The sequence below is a fragment of the Xenopus laevis genome, chromosome 1L (genome assembly GCF_017654675.1).
Source record: "Xenopus laevis strain J_2021 chromosome 1L, Xenopus_laevis_v10.1, whole genome shotgun sequence".
NCBI lineage: Eukaryota > Metazoa > Chordata > Amphibia > Anura > Pipidae > Xenopus > Xenopus laevis.
In genome coordinates, this window is record NC_054371.1 from 70,749,300 (window position 1) to 70,774,998 (window position 25,699).

The following is a 25,699-nucleotide window of genomic DNA, read 5'->3' on the forward strand; positions in this document are numbered from 1 at the left end:
GGGGTGGGGATGCAAGAATAAAACATGTATTGTTTCTGCTTTATTTTCAAATTCTGCTATTTTTCCACCCACTATGTGTTAGAAGCTGCATTATTATTCTTATTAATGCCTGCCCTATCCCTCCAGCAATAGAGCTCAAAAAAAAATCTGGTACCATGAATTCTCTCTAAATTATGCTATCCTAGCTCTCTTCTTAATTTTACGGTTTTCAACACAGATTTGCATTCCTGTGAGAAGGAGATAAGAACCTAAGGATTTTAATTTAAGCTTTGGCCTTGTTTTATATTTTGCCGGGTGGAAAGAGAAAGCAGTGCCGGTAGGTGTGTATATATAAGATCCCCCTTTTGTTCCGAAATAACAAAAGAATGGTAAAATCCCACTAATATGTATGAGATAAATTCCAAAGGGAAGATATTCTGCTTGACATTATGCTGTCCCCTTTGGATGCTCTGCATAAAAAGTGGGGTCTAAGGTCTGTGAGGAAAAAAAAAGGTTGATTATGCTGTTACTTTTCAATAAGTTAAGTAATATGTCTCTTATCAGCAGCAACATTTTGTTTTTGTAGTCTTTACAGTTTATATTCTGAATATACATATCTCCGAGCAGCTGACATGGGGAAACGCCAAAAGCAGTGCTATTGGTTATAATGGGAAGCAAATACTTTATAGTGGGGAATATCTGTCTACTTCCCCCATTTTTATTTTCCAAAGTAATGTAAGAAGCAAATGTGGCTCATAAGCACTTCCTGCATTTTACTACAAAGAGGATTGAGGCGTTCAGCTTCTTTATGTGCCAAATAGTACCTGTACATCTGATAATGTGATTCTTCCCAAAACATTCTGTGTGTTTTCCATAAATATATATGGGACCACTAAAGAGCCTCTACACCTCCATTTTCTTTGTACTACAGCAGACCTTGCCTATGCACATGTTGAGCACTGGTAATTTATAGCACATATTGACTATTTTATTGAATTTAATTCTTGCATTTCTGGGCAGAAGGTACTGGCATGTCCACTAAACTGCACCTACATGCTACATGTTAGCCTAGGCAACCTAAGGACCAACAAATATTAATACACCTACTTTGTGGTTATAGATAGAATCCCCCTTTTAACATTTATGCAGATTATCAAAAACTTTTTTGATGTTCCATCCAGGATAAATTATATGTTTGTGGTAGTGCAACGGCAACTGCTGGCCTAAGGCCATACATGTTTATAAATGGGGCACATGTTAAAATATTACCACAAATCTTTAAAACCCACAAAAGCACAACAGAATGATTTCTCCCAAACATATGCCATACACGTCTCACTTCATCATCTCCCTTCAATTCATTAAATGAATGAAAATAAGAAATCCCCTATCTGCATACTTCCATGGGGCTAATTATCACAGCAAAGCGTTGTCAATAGGTATCCGCAATCAATGCCTGCAGTCATTCCTGAAGAAATAATCCTCAAAGCCCTTCAGTTGACATGATCGATAATGACCTGCCCTCTGACCCCATGTCAGCTACACAAGTCTCTAATACAGAAGCAGAAGTAATTACTCTAACTAGCTTCTTGTCCTTTGGCTAAATCACTGCAAGCTCATGGCTGACGTGCAGCATCAAACTCAGCAAAGACAGTTTTTTATTTTTTATTAACACATCTGTTTTTTCCTATGTGTCTCTTCAATCTCCAAGGCAAACCCCCTGAAATGCCATCCCCAGAGCAGAACAAAAGAAACCAAGCCTTTACTGAATTATTATTTTCAAAGTCTCCTTGGCTGAAAAAAGAAAAAAAAAAGGGGGGGGGGTGACATTTTTCCCTTCCAAAACAAAGTGTTTGTTCTCTTTCCATGTCTTAAATAATTAATCCTTTTTTCTTGTTAGTCTTATTTGTTGAAGTTAATACTTCTGAGAGGAAAAGCATAATTGCTCATGGTTATTAGCTAGAAGTGTTCAAATTGGCACTAATACAGGAGCATTTCCTTCAGTCACAACAATTATCTGTAATGGACAATTTTAAGGTAGATACATTTCCAGGCACCTACACTGGCCACTCACTTTTGGCGCAGTGGTTGTGGGGGAGCTGGAAACTCGCTGCAGACAACCTGACCATCCGGACCTCTCTCTCTACTTATTTAATAGTTTTGCCACTGTTTATATAGTGCCAGCATATTCTACAGTGCAAAACATCATTCACATTTGTGTCTATGGTCAGTTTTATTGGTAGCAGATGTACTAAAGAGAGAATTGTGGGTGAAAATTCACACTTCGCAGCAACAACGGCAATTTACTGAAATGCGAGTAACACACTTCGCTAGCGGAAAGCCTCAGTGCTACACTATTTGGCCAGGTGAATTTTTGCTCAGGTGAAGGATCGTTAATCCGCTAATCCGTGAAAGTTTCTATACGTTACCCTTTTCACCAAAGTCTATTTCGCCAGGTTCCAACTGGCGAATTAATAAAATGAAGCTACAGCTTTTTTAAATATTTAAAGTGGGATTATGTTAAATATAGCTTATTAACACTTTTGTTTAACATTGGAAGCTCTTGCCACATTTGTTTTAGGGTGGGCTCATGGCCTAGGACAATAGAGGATCTCTATTGTCTTCATTTTGCTTTCCTGACATTTTTTAATAAAAACTGGCAATTTCACCAACATCACTAATATAAAAATAATAATAAACAATATAAATAAAATACATACATATGACCTTTATATACCCACTGAATTAAAACTGAAGTAAGCGTAAGTAAATTAACAAATTCTCTTTCCAAGATGAAATTGCGCATCCCACTCCATTTTATTCTCTACATCGCCCGCCAACAACCCACCAGTATAAGAAACACTACTACATGTTTACAGTATTGGCAGATGGGACATTATGTTGCCCACAAGAAATGGCCTTGTAAGCAGTTAGAAAAATGCTTGTAAACACCTTTTCATTCAGTAGCAATATCACACACTTTAGTGCTCAAAAAAGCCCACTACAGCAACTCCAATGTCACTGGAAAGTAATATACTTTTGCCAATGTTGTTGCCTGCCTGAAAGGTTAAATTGCCCGGGTAAGAAAAAACCAAAACCACAGATAACTAAAAAGTAAAGAAAAGCAGTGTGGTGGTTTTAACAAGGGTCAAGTAGCATCCATGGCTCTCTATAGAACTGTCGATTAAATACCCATCATCCACCTCGTTGTGCAGAACCATTGTGACCCACTGTGTAAAAATTCATTACTAAAAACCCGTCATTAAAATCTATTACTTCCCTATACCAAAGTGCCTGGTGTTTTGAAACAATGCCTATTTAATATTTGCAGTATAGCTGCCAGCTAGATTATTGATAACAAGAGAACAAAGTCAACCTTGTGATATATCTTTAGATATAAAGGTTCTATTTCTTCCTGCAAGTGACCTCAGAGAACATACAGTGCTAAACTGAACAATCCTATCTCCAGCCTATCCTTCCGGTGGTCAGCTAATGTCAGAGTTCAAGATTACTCTAAGATGAAGAACAAAAAATTCAATTGATACTTGATCAATGCATTTTTTGAAAGGATTGTTTATTTATTTTGTGTATTGCAAACATATAACAAGAGAATATAAGGGGAGATAGAACGGAAGGAAGGAGAATCAATGCATTCTTCAATGACCACACTTATATAAACAGAATATTGTTTCCTCGTCTAGGACGAGGCCACTGGTACCTCACCTTTGACATGTCATCAAAAATACTACATTCTTAGTTAGTTTACAGGCTAAAATCAAAGAGTTTATTTGAATATAAGCTACAAAAAAAAGAGTATTTTAGGCCCCCACTAGCACAACTACTGATTTCACAATGAGGTGGATGGAGCTGTGGCCCTAAGGTCCCAAAAATAAGCCCTTCATAAATACCTGGAATCCCCAGGCACAAGGAGAATCGAGCTGGACCAACACTATTATTATGGAAATTGTCTATTCTGTTTTTAATATTATTGTGTCTTTTCATTGGTTATGGAAGTATGCCTGTGCTAAGGTGCATTATTTTGGGGTACTTTAGGCCATCAGAGAACCTGACCTCTAGAGCACCCTCATCCTGAGCAAAACAGAGTTCCTTGTCAGTTCTGCAGTCTGTGGCTCTCATCACCTAATAACAGATAGCCAGTGGAAGAAATCACTCATGTCAAGTGTCACACATTTAGCTTTAACACTCATGCAGTTTGACTATGACCCCATTAACCAAAAACATATTAACAATGAAATTGAAGCCTTACAGTCAGTCAGATTTTGTATTGCTTTTTGTATGGGCCCTCCACTAATCACATTTAAAGAAAAAAGGCCAATCTGCTTGGGGTGCCAAAAGTTAGGCACCCCCAAGCGATTATATATACACTTACCTCACACCCCAGGCCGTGCTCCTATCAAGAGAAAACTGCACCGGTCCGGGGGGTTCTCCCAGCAAGCACCACGGATCGATCGGCTTCCTTTGTCGTCTTTCTTCAAATTTCCCGGGGAAGACGCATGCACAGTAGAATGAAATAGCCAAATTCTTCGCTAAAGTTTGGCTTTTCACGCTACTGTGCATGCGCATCTGCGCAAATAAAGAACCCGGAAGCCAATTGATCTGTGGTGCTTGCTGGAAAACCCCTGGACCGGTGCACCTGCCCAAGGTTTCAGGTAAGTAAATACAATCACTTGGGGTTGCCTAACTTGTGGCACCCCCAAGTAAATACAGCCTTTTCTTCTTCTTTAAGGGTGGTGGCACACGGGGAGATTAGTCGCCCAGCAACAAATCTCCTGTACTGCTGGCGACTAATCTCCCCAAAATGCCTTCCCGCCGGCAAGAATGCTAATCACCATCGGGATGGCATTTGGATCGATTTCCGGAGTCTTCCGAAAACCGAAGCAATCCGTATGCCATCCCGCTAGCTAGCATTCTTGCCGGCGGGAAGCCATTTCGGGGAGCTTAGTCGACCACAGTAGAGGCGACTAATCTCACCAATCTTCACATGTGCCACCACCCTAAAGGAACAAAAACACCAAAAAAATTAAAGTGTTTTAAAGTAAAGAAAATATCATGTATTGTTATGCTGCACTGGTACAGCAGATGTATTTGCTTTAGAAACACATGATACACAGCAGATAACAGATAAGCTCTTTTGTATACAATGGGAAGCTTCGGAAAATATCTGTTATCTACTGTGTATCCTGTCTGTTGAAATGGCTGCCCCCATTGTTACACAGCAGCTTGTTTTTATAAACTATAGTAGTCTTTCTGAAGCAAACACACCATTTGTACCATTGTAGCGCAACAGTACATTTTACAGTACTGTCATTCCTATAAGACACTTTTTGGTGTTACTGCTCCTTTAAAGCTACCGCCTGTTTTCTAGGCTAGACAAGCCTTAGCACAAAATATCTGTTACAGAGCAGCACAACAACAATGTGCATAATTAAAAAAAACACACACACAAAAAAATCAAGACAATTGGCACATTCTCTTACAATACTACTGCTGGCAATATAGTAAAAGTACCTTTTAGGTGACCAAGCCCTTAAATGCCCTTGAGAGTTTGATTCAATCTCAGTTTACCAGCAGAGGAAACATAAGCTTTTAATTACTCTTTATAATACAAACAGTTCAATTAAACATATTAAAGTAAATTGAAATAGTGTCCAGGGAAGCATATCCTACATATTTCCTTCATTTTATAGCTATTTAATTTAACCTGGAGAAAAGGACGATCCCCATTTACTTATGGGGACACAGTGCTAGACACAAACATGAGCATAAACCCAATGCTTCATTCCTACAATGCAGTGTTCTTCCTAGATTTCTGGAATAAATACACCCGATGCGAACTTTGTTGAAGGTGCTAGGTGGGAGCTATGGTGTGCAACTTTTTTTGAGCACCACACAGGCAGGCCACAGTTTGCACTCAATTGAATGCAATTACACAGGTATATTTAAAAATAACATATCTGTGCCGCGTGCAAAGGGAGCTTTGTAATATATACCTTGTGTCTCATTTACCATAACAACCCAACTGGCAGAATGGACACTGCCACAGAAAACTGTCACTGCCTTTTGTGCCCACATTCGATTCTGTGTATTAGAAAAGTCTCAGTAAACAGTTAACAATGACATCAGTGAGGATAAAGGCAAAAATTCCACATATTACAATCCCTCAGTGTAAAAACATGGGTCTTTCCCAACTTTGTTTTTACTCCACATCTTATTCATTAGCTCACTGTTTGCCAGCCTGATCAAAGGCATGGGAAAGGTCAAGCATTTCTCTGGGACAGATACACTGTTACACTGAAGGGAAACAACTATCTTCCTACTTGTCTGCTTCTGACTTGCAAGGCCCGGGTCAAAAAAAATTGTCATTTTTTTTGTAACTGCTGTGACTGTTTCTTAATATAGTGATTTACTCTCACTCATTAGAAAGCAGCTACTACTTTCACTTCCACATTTTCAGAAACTTTTTAGAGCTTGGTGTTAGTTTGGGCCAATCAAAATGCAGTCCTTTAGCGAAATCTCCCACCAACCTCTGAGAGCAGAACCCTCCTCATGTACAGAGTGTAGAATGACAAGATCCTGTGTTAAATGAAAACTGTCTTCCTGTATGAAATTAGCATGTGGTAATACTCGCTATAGTTATGTGCACTCGTAAATTTCCTCAAGTCAAGTTATATGATATAGCTGAATGGCTCACTTCCTTCCAGGGGCAGAAGAAATGTAGGAACTCATACATATGTGGTTAGGTTGAATAAACAGCCAACAGAGTGGGGATATTGTTCAAATTCAGCTAGTGTGTTGCCATGTTAAATACATTCTCAAAAGGTTAAAGCTACATTACGGAAATGGAACATATAATGGTTCAGGCCATTTTATTCCTAAGGTGATTAATAGCTCCATGGCCAGGTGACAATTATTCTTATTTGACCATGACAGCACCCTGTTGTGGAAGGCTGTCTTTTAAATAATGGGGGAGCAATCAGTGACGTAACTAGATATTACTGGGCCCCACAGCAAATCATTTTTCAAACCCCCAAAATGTCTAGAGGTTGACCTGTTTTACCAGTATTTATTGAAATTGTATATGATGTAGGGCCTCATGGGGCCCTTATACCTCCTGGCAACCCCTCTGCTTCCTCTGTAGTTATGCCCCTGGGAGCAATTTTTTGTGAAGCCTGGCCAAAAAAAAAATCAGGATAAACCCCTTTACATATGCTATTTGTTCTGGTTTTAAAGTCTTAGACAACTGGGTCCAAAGATAATTCTTCATTCAGAAGAACACTGTCACACACAAGTGAGTCCCACTTTTAATACATTAAGTAAAATAATGGATAAAAATCTCAATGTGATACTCCATGTATACTTCCAGTCCAGGTTTCGGCATATGGTCTGTACACTATGGCGCAGATTTGGCCTTGAATGTTCACGGATGCCATCTTCTTTTTTCGGTCTTCTTCGGAATCTGAGCGGAGTTTCGGCGCATGCACAGTGGGAGTAAACTTCCGGTCATGACTGCACATGCACCGAAAGTCACAAAAATTTCCGAAAATATTTTGGAAATTATCGTGACTTTCAGTGCATGCGCAGTTGTTTACTCCAAATGCGCATGTGGCGAAACTCCACTCAGATTCTGAAGAAGAATGAAAAAAGAAGATGGCGCTTGTGAACTCCCGAGGCCAGATCTGCACAGAGGGGTAAGTAAAAAATTAGTGGCATTTGCCCGGGGGGCACTTAGGCTGTGGGGGAGGAGGGAGGTTGGTCTATGCAGGGTAGTGTTTTTTTCTAGTACGGGTTTGTTTCTCCTTTAAGGAGGAAAGGACATTTATAAGAAGAAGTGTTAACTTCAAGCATTTGCAGCAACATTTATAATAAAGACCTCCATACAACTTTAAATTACCGCCCTATGCAAATTGACATAAGTGCAAGATCACTAGTGAATTTTCGCTAGGCACAAATGAACTAGCACATCTTCGCTATGAAATGCTTGCACTGCTGAAGTAACGATAGCGAAAGGTCGCCAGCTTTCAGCGATCAGGGCGCAACTTCGCATATTAGTGAATTAGCGCAGTGGTAGCGAATTTGAGCCTGGAGAAGTGGTGCGATGTGTACGAATCGGTCGCTGGCGGCAATTTGCCCTTAAGATAATCTGCCCCTATATATATATATATATATATTTACACAAAGTGTGTTTCTCCTGGAAACAGCAAACTTGCTAAAATTTCAATTAGGAGTAGTTAAATGGCCTTCAGTGTGGTACTATATATTCCAGGTCCCATGTGACTATGTAAAAAAAACTGTGAAGAGAAAGATGGAAAGAAAAAAAAGAGATAGTTTACAAAAGCCACCCCTTTAGGCAGCCCTAGAGCGCATTGGATCTTACGGAAAAGAGTTGGCAAGAGCAACCATTTTTGATGAGAAGGCTCATTGATGTTGGCTCATCCAAGGTCCACTTCAGCTCTGCCCAAGTTCTTTGGTATTTCTGTTCCTTTTCCCAACTCTGCTTTAGCATAACTTTATTTTTGTCTTTTATCTCTAGATAACTGCTCCAAGGGACTGGAGGGATTGATTTTTTGTTTTGACTTATATTGTTTGAAGATCTGTAACTCAAAGCATTGCTCAGATCTCTGATGTCTCTGCTTGAGGAGCATAAAAGGTAAGCGTGGCCCTGTGTACTAAACTCAGCATCAGTGCTCTTCATAATCATTCATTTTCCTTGTTTCTACCTTTCATTTTCAGTTTTCCCTATGAGGAAAATATGACAACAATGCCGATATTACTGTATGTGGCTGTGAAAAAGACTGCCAGGAACCCAAAACAAAGAGATCTTTCTTTATACCCAAATAATAAACAAGGCATTCTTACAAAGACAGTGCTGTAGAAAATGAGCTTCTTTCACAATTTGTCTTTGGTTCATAAAAATAAAAAAAATAAAAACAAAAAGTCAGTTTAAAAAATGGAGTTGAAATATCCCATCAGAAAGTGACCCAGATACCAAAGTACAAATATCCGTGTGAGTATGGCTGTGTTTGTATAAATGATCTGGGGTTCCTATCATAAAGCTCTTCAAAAAGCATTTATCTCTTCAGCTTAGTGACCACCATCGTTAAAGTTGTTCGTGATCTGGCGTGCACTCCTGCTTGATGCAGACAAACATGCCGCAACAAAGCTATATTGAGTATTACAAGACACTGCCAGCTATCTAAGCTTCTAAAGCCTGGTTTCCTAATTGGCCTTTCCCCTGAGGGATAAGAAGCAAATTGGCACCTTGCGCTTACTCTGGCTACAATGTTTATCAGAAAGGATTTATATTTTGCAAATACTATGGCTCTGAGGAGGACAGCCGCTGCGTATACTGAGGCCCAAGCCTGATTAGAAGAAACAGAAGTTTCTTACCATTATGTGCACAAAGGGATGTCCCTTTACAGGCACAGAAAATGCCAATTATGAATGTAAAACCATTGTACGACACATGGAAATCAGACAGAAGGATTTCATTCAGTGGAAACACTGCCTGCAGTGTATTATCCAGCATCCAACCCATTGTCTTTTGTGGTATCTTCCGTTGACCAGATACATTTTGCAGGAGAACCGCTGTAAGCAGAGACAAGTAAATATATAGGGAGATACTTACACAAAGACAGGCACGGCACCTACTGCTTGATAAGCTTCCAAACCACCAGGAGGTCACTTTTGTAACAGAATGCATGAATGACCCACTGAAGACCCATCTCCCTATGCTCTCTGGAATCATCTCCAGCCACCCAAAATTCTGTAGCTTGCTCTAAATGAGACAGGAACATACTCACAGCTGGCCACAAAGAGGGACCAGATCATTCAACTTGGTCATTTTCAGATAAACCAAATGACCATCAGGCATATTCAGATGTTACTACAACAATACAGTGAACCTCTCTCTGACCCAATGAACATCATCACAAGGGGTGACATGTCAGAGGCCGGAGCTTGATGATGCTCCACTTTTGTAGTGATCTGGTGACTTTGCCCATAGCTGCACTTGAACTAGGTCTGATTCATCCTAACTGTGGGAACCGTTATTAACCTGTGTGGCACAGGTATGTGGCGCAGTTGCAGGACTCAGTATTCCTTGGTATTGGTATTAAAAATATGAAATTAGCCATTGAGACTGAGAAGCACAGCAATCTTTCTTTATGATTTTACTTTATGATCACTTGCTCAACAACCTATATATTAACTGCTACTAAATAAAACAGCACAAGCAATATCAGCGAGGAAAATACATGAGCTATTTTAAGATTTGCATTAGGAAATGTTCTGTTATATAGTGCAAAAATGCAGAGTTACTACAAAGACACTGCTTTAAGTGCCTGGACTGATGAATGGTTACAATATAGGTGTACAAAATTGAGCTGATTCCCTGAAACATGGGTAATAAAAAAGCTTTAGCTGTGGGGCCACTTTCAATGCTGGAAACAGTCGCTGTAGCTTTTGTATCCACAGTTATGATGCAGTTGGAGTGTCCTGGACAAAATATCTCCATGCCAGTTGTTCCAAAGGGAACATTTTATATAGTACTGTAAAGCAACCTAACAAAGAACCTGAAGTACCCTTACACTTTACAGAATGTTGTCAGTACTATGTACATTTTCCCTGCAAACACAAACGAAGCCAAGCCATGTGCCAGACCGCTGAATGGCTATACTTATGCCTTGCTTCACATGCCCTTGTGTGTCTCTCTGAACACACTCGCAGGTGTGAACTGAACATTTCCAAAACAAACACGCACAGTCTTATCTCATGCAGCAGTCATTTTTTCTCGGTTGCACGTCAATGATCTATGTTGTATGCATTCCTGCCAGTTGCCCAGCTTGCTAAAATACGCTTACATATTCAAGCATTATTTGCCAATTGTAACCTTATTTTCTGCTCTGCTGGACAGCATGACCAACATTTGTCATTGTGTTCCCCCTACACACTACATCACTCATGTGCCTATTATTGTCATCAGAATGTGGCGTGTCAGCAGGACTCTGCTCCCCATCACCACGCAGTCACTCAGGTAACAAACCCATAATCTCGTCCTGTTTCCATGATGGTTGAATTACACATAATTGTTCCTGCACAGTGATTGATTTCTGCCTGAATAGAGACCTCTGCCTTTTTTCAATGCAAGTGAGCGGCAGCCAAGTCTCCTCAACTGGGAGGAGGCAGCAGCCTTTGAAGAGATCAAAGCCAAGGCCGCAAGCAGTTGTGCACCCTGGGAATACGGAAAGCCTTTATGCTCTCACAACCCCATTTCCAGCATCATGTTGGATTGCAGCTGCATTATATCCTGCCAGGATTCTCAATGCTTTTAGTGCTGGCTCTGACATCACCCGTAGCTGTTTTCTTTAAGTAAAAAAAGCTGAAAAAGATTACTTATTTCACAGCTCGGTAATTGAATCATGCAACATCTATGCAGCAACCATTTGTTTTGGATTCCAGTGCCATGAACATTTAATGGATAAATATATCTTGCTTTTTTAGGTAAATATTTTCAGGATTCTCTATATGGACTGCTCAGTACAAACTGCAGCCAAAAAGGCAATAATTATTATATGGTAGGGCTACAGGCTATGGTAATACACAGCGTGTTTACTATTTCATCTGGCTGGCATTATATTAACTAGGAGCAAGAACCCGAGGAAACCGGATTACAGATACATGATACTCTTCACACATTACTCTGAATTTTTGCACAAGAGTGCTGCATTGAAATAAGCACAGCAATACTTTTATTTAAGATTTTAGCTTATACACAGGAAACTAGAAGAACACAATGGTTAAGAGACCTGTGTAATTGTTTCATAATTCAAAATCATCGCTCTAAAATTCCATTCCACTCGTTTCTACAGACACTTGTCTTTATGAAATACAGATAGACATCCTCCATCTTTTTAGAGGCACCTTTATCAAGGGTCGAATTTTAATTCATGTGAGTTTTTTAAGACTCCCTTTGAATTTGAAATTCGACTTGGGGAAATGTATTAATAAAATCAAATTTTTTAAGCTCGGACGAATTTAAACTACCCGAAAATTCTAATCGAATTCGAACAAGCTCTATTTGAGTTTTTTCCCCTGAAAAAAACGTGAATGTCAGGAAGGCTGCAAACATCTCCACCTTGATTCCTGGACCTCTCCCATTGACTTAAACAGTAATTCGGCAGCTTTTAGGTGGCGAATAATTCTTTAAGGACCAGAGTATGATAAATCTCTAAAAAATGTATTCGAATTGAGTTTGGATAATTCCCTAGTCGAATTTGAGTTTTGACCATAAAAAAAATTTGAAAATTCTAATTTTCAATTCAATCCTTCAACATCCAACATCATTTGGCTTCAGTCATATATATTGATAAAAAGGATTTCTCCACAAGCTTGACAAATTAATAGGCTGGGGTTCATTAACTGCTTAAATAGCGATACTTTTGTGGGTTAAAACATACTAGTTCCAAGTACTTGTAAGAAGACTTGGTTAAAACAGCCATTCTGCTATAATTCTAGGGATATCCAAAATTGTACCTAAGCATTCACCCAACTGGCATTTGGCAACCACTGTACTACATGGTTAATGTCAGATTGGTTTTCATTTGCCAAAAGATTTCCTTTTGGCCCACAAAAACAGGCAGCAAGGCTGACAGAGCTGTCTTACTGGAAAGGTAGGTTCACCAACACATACATATATCTTAGTTGACATCTTGTAATTTTTTACATGATTTTCTTCAATGCTGGAGAAAACCGGCCTTGACATAATAACACATCTTGTACCACTTTTATGTGAGAGGGTAATACCTGCTTGGTGCTCCTCTTTAAATGCTGATCAGAGTTTACACAGGATTAAGTGAACTATAGATGCAATATAATAAATTCTAGGTTGGCTTATCTATACCTGCTGGCCTATCTATACCTGCCTAGAGATTGACCCCCATCTAAAAACAAATGCTCTGTAAGGCTAATAAATGTATTGTAATTAATACTTTTTAATGCTCATCTTTCTTTTCAGGCCCTCTCCTATTCACAGTCCAGACTCTTATTCAAATCAGTGCATGGTTGCAAGGGTAACTTGGACCGTTGAAACTGCAAACTGGAGAGCTACTGAAAAAAAGGCTAAATAACTCATCAACCACAAATAATAAAAAATGGAAACCAATTGTAAAGTGTCTCAGGATATCACATATTGGAGAAACTACCCGGTATATTTATACACATATATATAAATATATATATATATATTCAAGATAAGTGGGCGCACACCAGGAACGTTTTAAACAAGTTTTAAAATTTAACAGGCCAATGTTTCGGTCTCCTCCTCAGACCTTTATCAAGGTCTTGATAAAGGTCTGAGGAGGAGACCAAATCGTTGGCCTGTTTTTAATTACTCTAATAAAATATGTTTACATTTTAAAACTTGTGCAAATGTTCCTGGTGTGCACCCACTTATCTTGAATATTTATTACTTACTTTATTGTGGGTAGCACCCGGGTCATTTACCACCATTTGGAGTGCAGAAAAAACACAAGGACTATTTATATATGACCAAACTTTTTTCAATAAATTATGCCCTGCATCTTTTATTTTCACCCCAGAGCTAAGCATACAATTATTATTATTTATTGTATTTTTACAGAAGTATTTTATACCAGCCATACCTAAAATGCTGCATATGGCATTGAGATATATGATTAGTGGTCACTGGTCCTATGTATGTATCCTAATTATCACCCCAGGTGCTTTTGTAATCCTGACAAAAAAGAGGAAACAGATGGTGCAGCGGTGGGCTTCTTATCTGACAGCAGAGCCAGCTCAGATCTCTGTATCACCACTTGGTGGGTATAACGGCCAGACAGACATTGTCACTCATTGTTGTCACACATCAGAAGTATAAGCGCTGCGTCTGTATGCATCCCACTTTGGGTTAAAAAGCAGTTGACAGTTGAAAAGCGCAACAGTTAAAAAGCAAGGCAAGGTAATAGCATAGAGATTGAGAGAGGAAAGGCCCCATTGTTTACTACCAAGGCTGTGGTTAATAGTATAATATGTCAGCTGGCTTCCGCTTCATAGATCAGATACAGCCAAACAGCCAGTAAAGCGGCTTACTGATGAATATAAGGGAAAAACTGTAAAAAAAAAAAAAAAAAGTAGTAACCATACTAGCTTTGGTTTCCAAGAAATGTGAAAACCATTAAAGGGGTTGTTCACCTTGCAACCCTTTTTTTCAATTCCGTTGGTTTCAGATATTTCACCAGAAATGAAGACTTTTTTTTTTTCAATTACTTTCCATTTTCTATGTGTAACTGTTCTAATATTAAAGTGTAAAGTTTTATTTTTTACCTTCTAATATCTTTCTAAAGCAACCATAGGAGGGGGTCGCCAACTCTGTAAATTGTTTTAAATTGATCACTTTAGTTGATTTATTACTTATCTTTGCAGAATCCCTGAATTTCCAATTGATACAATAGTTGGTAATATTCCACAGATGCTGCTGAGAAATGTACCAATTTATATGTAGAAAATTTTATACGGTCATAATCTGCACCTGGATCACTGAGCGGCCATACTGAAACACAGCCACAATAAACTTTAAAAGGATTGTTCACCTATAAATTAACTTTTAGTATGATGTGGAGTGATATTCTGAGACAATTTGCAATTGGCTTTCTTTTTTTTTCTTTTTTTTTTGTGGTTTTTGAGTTACCGTATTTAACTTTTTATTTAGCAGCTCTCCGGTTTGCAATATCAGCAAACTGATTGCTAGGGTCCAAATTACCATGGCATCCATGCATTGAATTGAATGAGAATATGAAATATAATTAGAGGAGGGTCTGAATAGAAAGATGAGTAATAAAAAGTAGCAATAACAATACATTTGTAGCCTTACAGATCATTTGTTTTTAGATGGGGTCAGCAGCCCCCATTTGAAAGCTGGAAAGAGTCAGAAGAAACTTGAAAATAATTCAAAAATTGTAAAAAATAAATAATGAAGACCAACTGAAAGGTTGCTTAGAACTGGCCATTCTATAACACACTAAAGTTAACTTAAAGGTGAACCACCCCTTTAAACATACATTTTGGAAAAACTAAAGAAATAAAAGATGCAGACCAATTGAAAAAGAAAATCTATATTTCTGGTGATCTGAAAACAACTGAAGTAAAAACCTTTAGAAAGAAAAACAAAGCAATTTACTCAATTAGCAGGTGTTGCTCATGTTATGTAAAATATTTCTTAGCACACCCATGTGCAGGAATACTATAATCATGGAATATATAATGGAATTTAGAATGAGTGTGACACAAAGGAGAACAGAGCCAACTGGCAATACAATAGAAACAGCACCCATTCACACTCACTAGTGTATGCATCCCATTTGTCAGTAATTATCTAATAGTAAAGTTGGTTATAAATAACAGACAAGGATGCCTATGGGGACCAAACTAACAAGTTTATTGCAGTTTCTGCCAACAAAAATAAAATGAATCTCTAAATTTTTTAAAATTATGAATGCGGCAAAATGCCCTTCCTAGGAGTTCTCATAACTTACATTCCAAATTTAGCTGGTGCCTTCTTTGCAACGTGACCAGAATACAGCCTTTCATGATTTTTGCAGCCCTCTGCCATACCTAAAGTTTGTATCTGCTCCTGTATATATTGAATGCTGCTGGGTCCATCACCTTATCAGATGCTTCCCTACAGCTGCCTCTCTAAATGAATCTCTACACTGGTACCCTTCAGCTTCCAGAATTCTATTTATGCTAGTAACACTAATATTTAAAATCCCATTCTGTATTGATCGTTACATTTTCACTACTGCATGGCCAGCTTCCTGACAACTTCCTCTCATCACCTTCAGGCATTTACCAGACATCGGAATTCTTGGATCTCCGTTTGATCCTCTATAAGTCAATAACTTGGGTGATTAGTAATAAGAGTATTAGGCAAAAATTATAAACTGGCACACTCATGATTTGTACAAAATGCAAATAGGAGATTTTTATTTATTCCATTTGTACTCTTTTGTGTCTGAGCTTAGGCAACAGCTGCTAAATCTTTTTAAATATATACCGGTATACAGTATATATAGTTATATATAGTGAGTACCCCTTGTAAATTATAAGGATATCATAAGTTATCGAGGAGTTTCATGACCTTGTTTTTATACAGGTCATGGAACTCTGAGGTAACTTCTAATATCCTCATATTTTGCAACAGGGGGTACTTTATTATAATACACAAGTTTTACTGAGACAAAAATGACATCACTACTCACCGTTTATAACTGATGACATCACTAGTCACGGTTTATAAGGATATAATTTGTGTACTATATATATATATATATATATATATATATATATATATATACAAGGATTGGAAAAACCGCACACACAGGACTTGTATTGAATGAAAGAAAACAAAATTTTATTGCGACGTTTCGGCTCTGATACTAGAGCCTTCCTCAGGTGCTGAGGAAGGCTCTAGTATCAGAGCCGAAACGTCGCAATAAAATTTTGTTTTCTTTCATTCAATACAAGTCCTGTGTCCAGATTCAAGGTTGGAAAATACCTTTATTGAAGCTCAACGTTTCGATCCTCCACAGGGATCTTCGTCACGAAGATCCCTGTGGGGGATCGAAACGTTGAGCTTCAATAAAGATTTTTTCCAACCTTGAATCTGTCGCAAATCCTGTGAGTGCCGCTATCCTCTACATTTGACTCTATTACATACCGGCAGGCACCCAGGTCTGTAACAATGGAAACGGTGTGCACCTTGGGACAGTGTATATATATATATATATATATATATATATATATATATATATATATATATATATATATATATATATATATATATATATATATATATATAAGCCTCCAATGTCCGCACACGCTATCAGACGATCGATAAATATCGGGTGCTGTGCAGGAACAGAGATTCGCACGCACACCAAATCCTCTTTTCTCCAAGGGATTTATGAGGATACAAAAAGCGTTACATAGTATTTACATCGACGTTTCAGTTGTGCTATCTACTTGAAAAAGGTTGTAGAGCACAACCGAAACGTCGATGTAAATACGATGTAACGATTTTTGTATCCTAATAAATCGTTTGGAGAAAAGAGGATTCGGTGTGCGTGCGAATCTCTGTTCCTAAATATATATATATATACATATATATATATATATATATATATATATATATATATATATATATATATATAAAGGTTGGAAGGATCAGCACACTCCATTTTGCGATGAACAAAGTGTTTTTTATTAAACACACATAACTCCAACGTTTCGGTTCCGCCTGGGAACCTTTATCAAGGTTCCCAGGCGGAACCGAAACGTTGGAGTTATGTGTGTTTAATAAAAAACACTTTGTTCATCGCAAAATGGAGTGTGCTGATCCTTCCAACCTTTATTTATGATTTATTGATCGTGCACCTCGAACTCACAAGCTAAGGAGTGCGGACACCACAGACAACTTTATATATATATATATATATATATATATATATATATATATATATATATATATATATATATATATACAAGCAATCCAAGAAGATCCGCACTCACAGGTCTTACTACTTAAATAAAAATGTTTTATTGCAGAGCTTACAGCCTAACGTTTCGCCTCATCCGAGGCCTTTCTCAAAGTGCATTAATCACAAACATGGATGCATTATATACATGGGTGAGGAGGATTAACTACTGGATCAGAGGCCATACTGATTATACATATATATAACACATGTAAGAAAAGGCAATCACTTTACATGGGGCTTTTAAATTGAGAGAGCCAAGAGAGAATTATGTCCACGCGTTTATAGTTACATCCTCAGATTTGGCAACATTAGTAGCCCTAGTAACTTTAAAAAATTATACATAAGTAGTTTTTAAAAAAGAAAAAAAGAAAAAGTCGATATGGGTAACTATGTGAGTTGTTTTTCAACATGTTTTTTATTGGGGAGGTTGGGGTTAAATGAATCACAGAAAGGGCCATGATGACATCCAAGTAATTTAAATATATGTAGGGGGGTTCTTTTGTAATATATAATAACCTGATTATGTTAATTACCAGCAAGCATCGTCATCGCAATTTCCTGCCAGTGTATGTATATATTGCATTCATGTTTATGATTAATACACTTTGAGAAAGGCCTTGAATGAGGCCGAAACGTTAGGCTTTAAGCTCTGCAATAAAAACATTTTTATTTAAGTAGTAAGACCTTTGATTGCGGATCTTCTTGGATTGCTTGTATATCTATCTATCTATCTATCTATCTATCTATCTATCTATCTATCTATCTATCTATCTATATATATATATATATATATATATATATATATATATATATATTGCATTGCAAAAAGAAGAGTATAAATCAAGTATACAAATATTGATGGATAAAGGTATTGTTGTAGGCCCTGGAAAAAACACCAAAAACAAGAATGATCTCTACTTTCCTTCAGATAAAACAATAACTCTGAACAAATCTGTTGATATTTTGGTTAGTGTCCACGTGAATATGATTTTTACATTTAATAAGTGTTGCACAATGATTTCTCTCTGCTGGACAACAAAACAAATGCACAAATGTTTACAATTAAAAGGCAAAAACATGCAATCCACTCAATGTGCTAGACCGCATTTGCTGCTTAAATCATCAGTGGGGGAAAAATGCTACACAAAGTATCTTTCAACACAAGCCAACCCTTTCAACACAAGCCCTATGCGGCACAGAGGGAGAATGCTTTAGATTAAATCTATGTAGGCTCACTCACTAACTGGAAGAATATAAAGAATGCTAAGACCATGTTTTTCCTTATCCGAAGCAGATTTTCCCTCCTCTATGAAACTGGCACATTTGGAAGTGAGAGCTCATGGGTTAAAGAAATCTATTACAGAAGCCAGGGGATCGTGCTTTACATTTTCACTTCTGGCTCCCTTGTTTGAGTAATGCAGCCCTCAAATTGCACCATTGACAGTTCTTATTCAGCATCGGAGGGACGAAATTTGACGTTTCTTTTTTGTATGTTTCATACGTTAAAACACATTTGGCTGCCTTATTTAGAAAACACTTTGCAGCACCTGATCCACAGAATATGCATCTGAAAAACTTAAAAGACATACTTTACTGAATATGAAGGCTACAAAGAATTCAGCCTCTGTATTCTCTACTGCTTCAGCTGTCAGTGGACCCTAGCAACCAGATAGCTGCCAAAATTCCAAACTAGAAAGCTGCAGAAGAAAACCTAAACAATTCAACAAATGTAACAAATAAAAAATGAAGAACAATTGCATATTGTTAGAGAATATCACAACTGCAGCATGCACAGAAACACTAAGGCTTGTCCCAGCGCAAATACCTAACAAGTCTGCAGACTATGGGAACATTTGTATTTGAACATCCCACTTGGGTGCGATGACACTTACAGTTGCTATAATGAACAATTGGCCGGCACACAGAAACGTGCTAAAATAATCACTTTGTAGTACCGTTTTTTCAGTGATAAATTGAGGTTTCTCCTCCTGCCACATTGTAGCTTTTGTCATCTGCCAAATTTTTCACACTTCATCATTGCTTCCATGAAAATGTTCAACATATACCAGCATACATATTCTTCGGCACACCACTTACTTTTCCTTTTTTCTTTAGGGTGCATTCAACTCCTCCAGCTACTTCCAAGCCTGGTTTTCATACAACGATTCCCATAGGGAGGAAGCACACCAAACATATGATTTTGCCTTTTAGGACATTTATTCAGCAGTGTTGGCACAAGCTTTCGGGGTCAACCCCTTCCTCAGGTGCAATAATGAGGAAGGGGTTGACCCCGAAAGCTTGTGCCAACACTGCTGAATAAATGTCCTAAAAGGCAAAATCATATGTTTGGTGTGCTTCCTCCCTATGGGAATCGTTCCATGAAAAGGTGCCAGACACCAAACTTGTAATGCCTTTCTCATTGTAAAAAATCAACCAAACTGCTGAGAAATTGGTGCAACTGACCATAACTTTTACCCATAATGTAGCAGTCTTTCCCAGAATTTCACAAACACAACCATGCTCAAAAATATTGTGCCATATAAAGGAAGCGCAAACATATGCATGAAAATAGGTGCAACTTGCACCTAAAAGAGAAGAGGCAACATGTGGGACACAAACATACATGTACATGGCCTTTGATTGCATGTGATGCAACTGGTGCCACATGGAGGTTAGGTACCAGGTTTGCACAGGAGTGAGCTGTGTATTGTGTTTTGTGCCTCACCGATTAAATCAGGCACAACTGGCTAATTGTCTGAGTGCGAGTAGGCCAAGCATGTTGTGTATGGAGTTTTAAAGGGGTGGTTCACCTTTAGTATGTTAAAGAATGGCTAATTCTAAGCAACGTCTCAATTGGCCTACATTTTCTTTTTTATAGTTTTTGAACGATTTGCCTTCTTCTTCTAACTCTTTCCAGCTTTCAAATGGGGGGTCACTGACCCCATCTATAAACAAATGCTCTATTGCTACTTTTTTACTCAATGTTCTATTTAGGCCCTCCCCTATTGATATTCCAGTCTCTATCCAATGCATGGTTCCAAGTTGGACCCTAGCAACCAGAATGCTGAAACTGCAAACTGGAGAGCTGCTGAAGAAAAACCTAAATAACTCAAAAACCACAAATAAAAAATGAAAATTGCAAATTGATGATTGTCTCAGAGTATCACTCTGTACATCATACTAAAAGTTAAAAGTGATCAAGCTCTTTAATGGGTGCAATTCCATGGCCATTTCTGTGCCTACATATTGTACATGAGCCCATATGTTTTTCTTATTTCTTACTTATAATTTTTAGAATGATCTATTAGGAAACTCCCTCCACCAAATATGTTTTTTTCTGCTGAAACACCTGAATCTTGCCATGAGTCTAAGGGGTATGCTTATCAAAGAGTGAAGTTAGCAGTCGCCATGGTCCGCTAGAGTGAAATTCCGCCCCTCTCCATTCATTTCTATGGGATTTTGAAAGGCGTATTTATCAAAGGATGAACTTTCACTTTCACCCATTGATAAATACTCTTTTAAAAATCCCATAGAAATGAACGGAGAGTGGCGGAATTTCACTCTAGCGGACTGTGGCGATCTCTAACTTCCCTCTTTGATAAATATACAACTATGACTATTAGTATAAGCAATTGGTTGTACTGCAAGAAAACCTTACCTAGAGAAAAAAAATTGTCTGTGATTTCTACTTGGTCTAACAGAATGATACTTAAAGGTATGTGGTATGGGATTCACAGTAAAATAATGGTCTTTCATTGATTTAGAAAGGTAAAGTTACCCTTCAAAAGACAAATCAAACAGTTACCCTTAAATACAAATCAATATAAAATACACAAATCTGTAAATAGTGACTACAGCACACAGCTATAAGGGCTATAAGTGAAATGTGTCATTTAGTTGTATATAATAAAACAGCTTACTGAAGTTCTATATTGCATTAACAACTGACACAAAAAAAAATGTCTTTAGAAGAAGCTAGCAGACAATAAATGCACAGTTCCAGTAGTAAAGAAGTGATTTTATGCTTCGTACTGCCAAATAGAACTTGAAGACTCATAAATGTTACACAGAAATGTGACCTGGCCCCCGCCTCACAAGAAACAACACAGCTTGACTAAATAACACAGTGGACTTACTGTTCTTGGAATGGGTGGAGACAAAGATCCATTTGACATGTAAGGCTCATTATTCATATTTGGCATCATGATATAGCTTGGGTATCCAGTATAAGAAGGGCCTTTGCTGTATAAGCCTCCATCCGGATGTTTTCCTGCTTTTGGACCCAAATAAAAAGGAAAGAGAGTTACAAGTCATGTTGATTATACCTATAAATTTTTAAATTCTGCAAGACCTCATACGGTTAACACAGCATTGCGCAATTTTGGGCCAACTGCACTTGTGCCATAGGATATTATTAGATGTACAGACTACAGACAGATGCTGTAAATCTGTATGTTCCGTATTAACACCCATTTATTGTACAGCACTGCAGAATATGTTGGCAATTTATTAATACAGGTATAGGATCGGTTATCCAAATTACGGGAAGGTCATGTCCCATAGACTTAATTTTAAATCAATAATTCAAATTTTCCTCTGTAATAATAAAAATGTACCTTGTACTTGATTCTAACAAAGATAAAGTTAATCTGGACCCAATTTTTTTTTATTCAATATAAAATAATTTTATAATACACTTATGGGTATATTTATTAAAGAGTAAAGTTAGAGATCGCCACAGTCAGCTAGAGTGAAATACCGTCTCTCTCCATTCATTTCTATGGGATTTTTAAAGGCGTACTTATCAAATGGTAAACTTTCACTTTCACCCTTTGATAAATATGCATTTAAAAATTCCATAGAAATGAATGGAAAGAGGCGGTATTTCACTCTAGCGGACCGTGATGAGCTCTAACTTCCCTCTTTGATAAATATACCCCTTAGGGGGTTATTTATCAAAGGTCGAGTTTTTTTTCTACCTCAAATGAACTCACAACATGAATGTTTGCTTATTCATGGAAAAACTTGAATGAAAAAAACTCAAATCAATGCAATCGGGAGGGGAGGGGGAGAACCTGAAACCCAAATACTAAATTGTTCTAGTTATCAGCCAAAAAACTTCTACATGATCTTGACAGGTTTTAGCTGGAGTGTTTATGTATTTGAGCTATTTGTAGTTTCAGTGCATAATAAATCTCAAAAAGCTTTTGTCATCTTGAAAAATTACTAAAATTACCCTAGAAAAACTCGAACTTTTTCATGAAAAACACAACTTAACCGTTGATAAATAACCCCCTTAAAGTATGGTGATCCAAATTACAGGCCCTAAGCATTCTGGATAAAAGCTCCCATTCCTTTAACTGTTATTAATAATATAGTGGTGACTGGGATGCACAAATGACTTTCTGCTTGCTGGGCATTGTTCTGTTGTGGAGTTCTTTCTCTCACTGGCCAAGTGTACTTATACACTATATACAAGGAAATCATTTGCTGGGCACCAGATAAAAACAAAATTGAACTAAATAACACATGCATTAGGCTGCTGGCCTGGTGAATAGTTTTGTGTGCATTGCACAATAATATTTTGTACACCTGCATGTGTACTATAGGGTAAAGGCCTCACTGTGGCAAAAATGTTATTCACACAGGGAAGGGCTGACGGAAAATGTAATTGTGAAATGAGGTAATCCACCAACAGGTCATGTATATGTTGGGGACCTTGAACCCTCCCAAAAATGTCTGCAAGTGACCCAGTGAGTGTCTGTAATTATAAGCTGCTCACATTGTCTGCTTCAGGTCACAAAACCAGTTTTCTAAAGTTCTTCTTTTGATAGGACTGCGGACCCAGCATCATAATATATATTTTAATCTAACAATGAAGGTTATTTATTATATGATTTTTTAAAATATAGCTTTCAGAGCATATACACCAGAATTGTAGTTACACACGCACATACATATGTGTGTAATAAATTTGACATGGATATTGTGTAAACGATATCCTTAAAGTGATACTGACACTAGGGGGCAGATTTATCACGGGTCGAATTTCGAAGATAAAAATACTTCGAAATTCGACCATCGAATTAAAATACTTCGACTTCGAATATCGAATTCGAAGGTTTTTCAGCAAATTTGGGTATCCTTCGGTCGAAGAAAAATCGTTCAATCGAACAATTAAATCTTTCGAATCAAAGATTCGAAGGATTTCATCGATCGATCGAACGATTTTTCTTTGACTTAAAAAAACTTAGAAAACTGCTCTAGAAGGTCCCCATAGGCTAACATAGCACTTTGGCAGGTTTAATTTGGCGAAGCATTGAATTCAAGACAGTACTTCGATTATCGAATGGTCGAATATTCAAACTATTTTACTTCAAACAGAATTCGAAGTTGTAGTATCCTATTGGATGGTCGAAGTATCCAAAAAATTACTTCGATTTTTTTTTTCTTTGAAAATTCCGTCTAATTCACTTCGACCCTTGATAAATCTGCCCCTAAATATTTTCTTTTCAAAATATTTATCTACATCAAAAGTTACCTATAGGTCATGTTGAATGTTTTTCACAGATAGTTCTGCTTTTGTAGATAGTCGTTTGACGTTCCTAAACCTGACCTGACTGTCCCTTCTTAACCTGTCATGTTATGATAGATAATAAAAAAGGTTATTTTCTGATTTCAGTATCTCTAAATTCTGGTGCTTAGTAATGTCATCAGTTATTGTCACTGCTTAGAATATCCACGACAAGTATAAAAATATTTATCCCATTTATATGGCCATGAAACTTCACTGTGTCTTACTATAGCATGTAGCCTTATTTTTGGTTTTATTTTATTCCTTGTACTGTATATCTTGTATTACATGATAACTTCTTAATTAGTGTGTCAGTAAACATGACCTGAGAAAAAATAAGCACATAAATCAAATAAAATAATGTCTGTCTGAGCATGCCGAAAACCTTTCAACAACTCTTTGAAAAAGAAAATAATTGTGTTACCACAGCTTTTCCATGCTGATTAAAACTCTTAGTGTGCCACAAGCCCAATGTGTAAGTTAGACATGGAGACTATTCCCAGGCAAAACAAAAACAGCTGGAATTCCTTCAAGTAAAGTCTATTAGAAGCAGATTGTTTTGGCAACTAATATCCCTAAAAAGGTGGGTATTTGTAACACTGAAAAAGTTAAAGTGCACTATGCCTGTATGTTTAATATATGCCAGTGTTCAAAATAGAGCTTATTCTGGGTATTCCTTCTGGATATTGTTTCAACATATCCCCGTTTAGCGAGGTCTGAAAACGAGTAGATCTTTTCCCAATATCCCCACCTTGAGGTGGGCGATATTGGGCTGATCATGGGCCCTATCACGACGAGGAGAATATGGGCGGCAGGAACGAGGACCAAATCAACAAACCGTTTCGACTTTCAGCCAGATATCAATTGGGGGAGCCCATCTAAGGGCCCCATACACTGCCCAATAAATTGCCGACTTAATCTGTTGCCAGATTATATCTATTCGTGTATGGGGGCCTTTAGGCTCACAGAATCATTCAACCCCTCCCTTACGTTTGAAGTGGTGGATTGTGGGACTTCTGTTTGCCATTGTGGGTGGCGCACAGATTCTCTGGAAAGCAGAGAGACTTCAAGGAATCCATTACTTCATAATGGAACAAGGTGAGGGAAGGGTTAAATGTAAACCTAAGGGTGGTAGGGAGATGGTTCCTACAAGTCACAGGCAGACTATCATAGTTCCATCTCAGTCTGAGCAATCAAGTATGTAGGGTTGCTACTTGTCTGGTTTTGACCTTGACAGCCTGGTTTTTGTAAGGGCTGCTCGGGTCAAAACTACCTATATGTTTTTCCAAATTAGGAGAACAGGGCATTCTTTTAGACTGGCGCATCAATCGGCCAATCGCTGATCTCCATCTGATAGCCCTGGCCCATGACATCACTGACCCTCCCACCTGCCAAGGTTGTGAAAGGTGGCAACCCTACATGTATGTAAAGTATGTATGCATTGGAAAAAAATTATATTTATTTCTGAAGTTGAAAAAAGGTGTAATTGTTGACACATGAGACCCTTGAGAGAAAGCAAATTACTTATTGGTTGTTTTAGGTCACTGCACAACGCATAGTTTCCACCATGTTT

General features: G+C 37.8%; 1 protein-coding gene across 5 annotated transcripts in view; it reads right to left on the minus strand.

Moving 5' to 3' along the window:
* lef1.L (lymphoid enhancer binding factor 1 L homeolog) overlaps positions 1 to 25,699 on the minus strand; it is an 86,376-nt gene that overhangs the window by 43,231 nt on the left and 17,446 nt on the right. For 3 of the 5 annotated variants that reach the window (XM_041571487.1, XM_018236891.2, NM_001088655.1), the window contains exon 3: positions 21,689 to 21,825. In XM_041571487.1, coding sequence (XP_041427421.1) covers positions 21,689 to 21,825 — 137 coding nt within the window. The remainder of the gene's footprint in view (positions 1 to 21,688; positions 21,826 to 25,699) is intronic. The other 2 variants (XM_041571529.1, XM_018236951.2) reach the window with 1 other exon arrangement.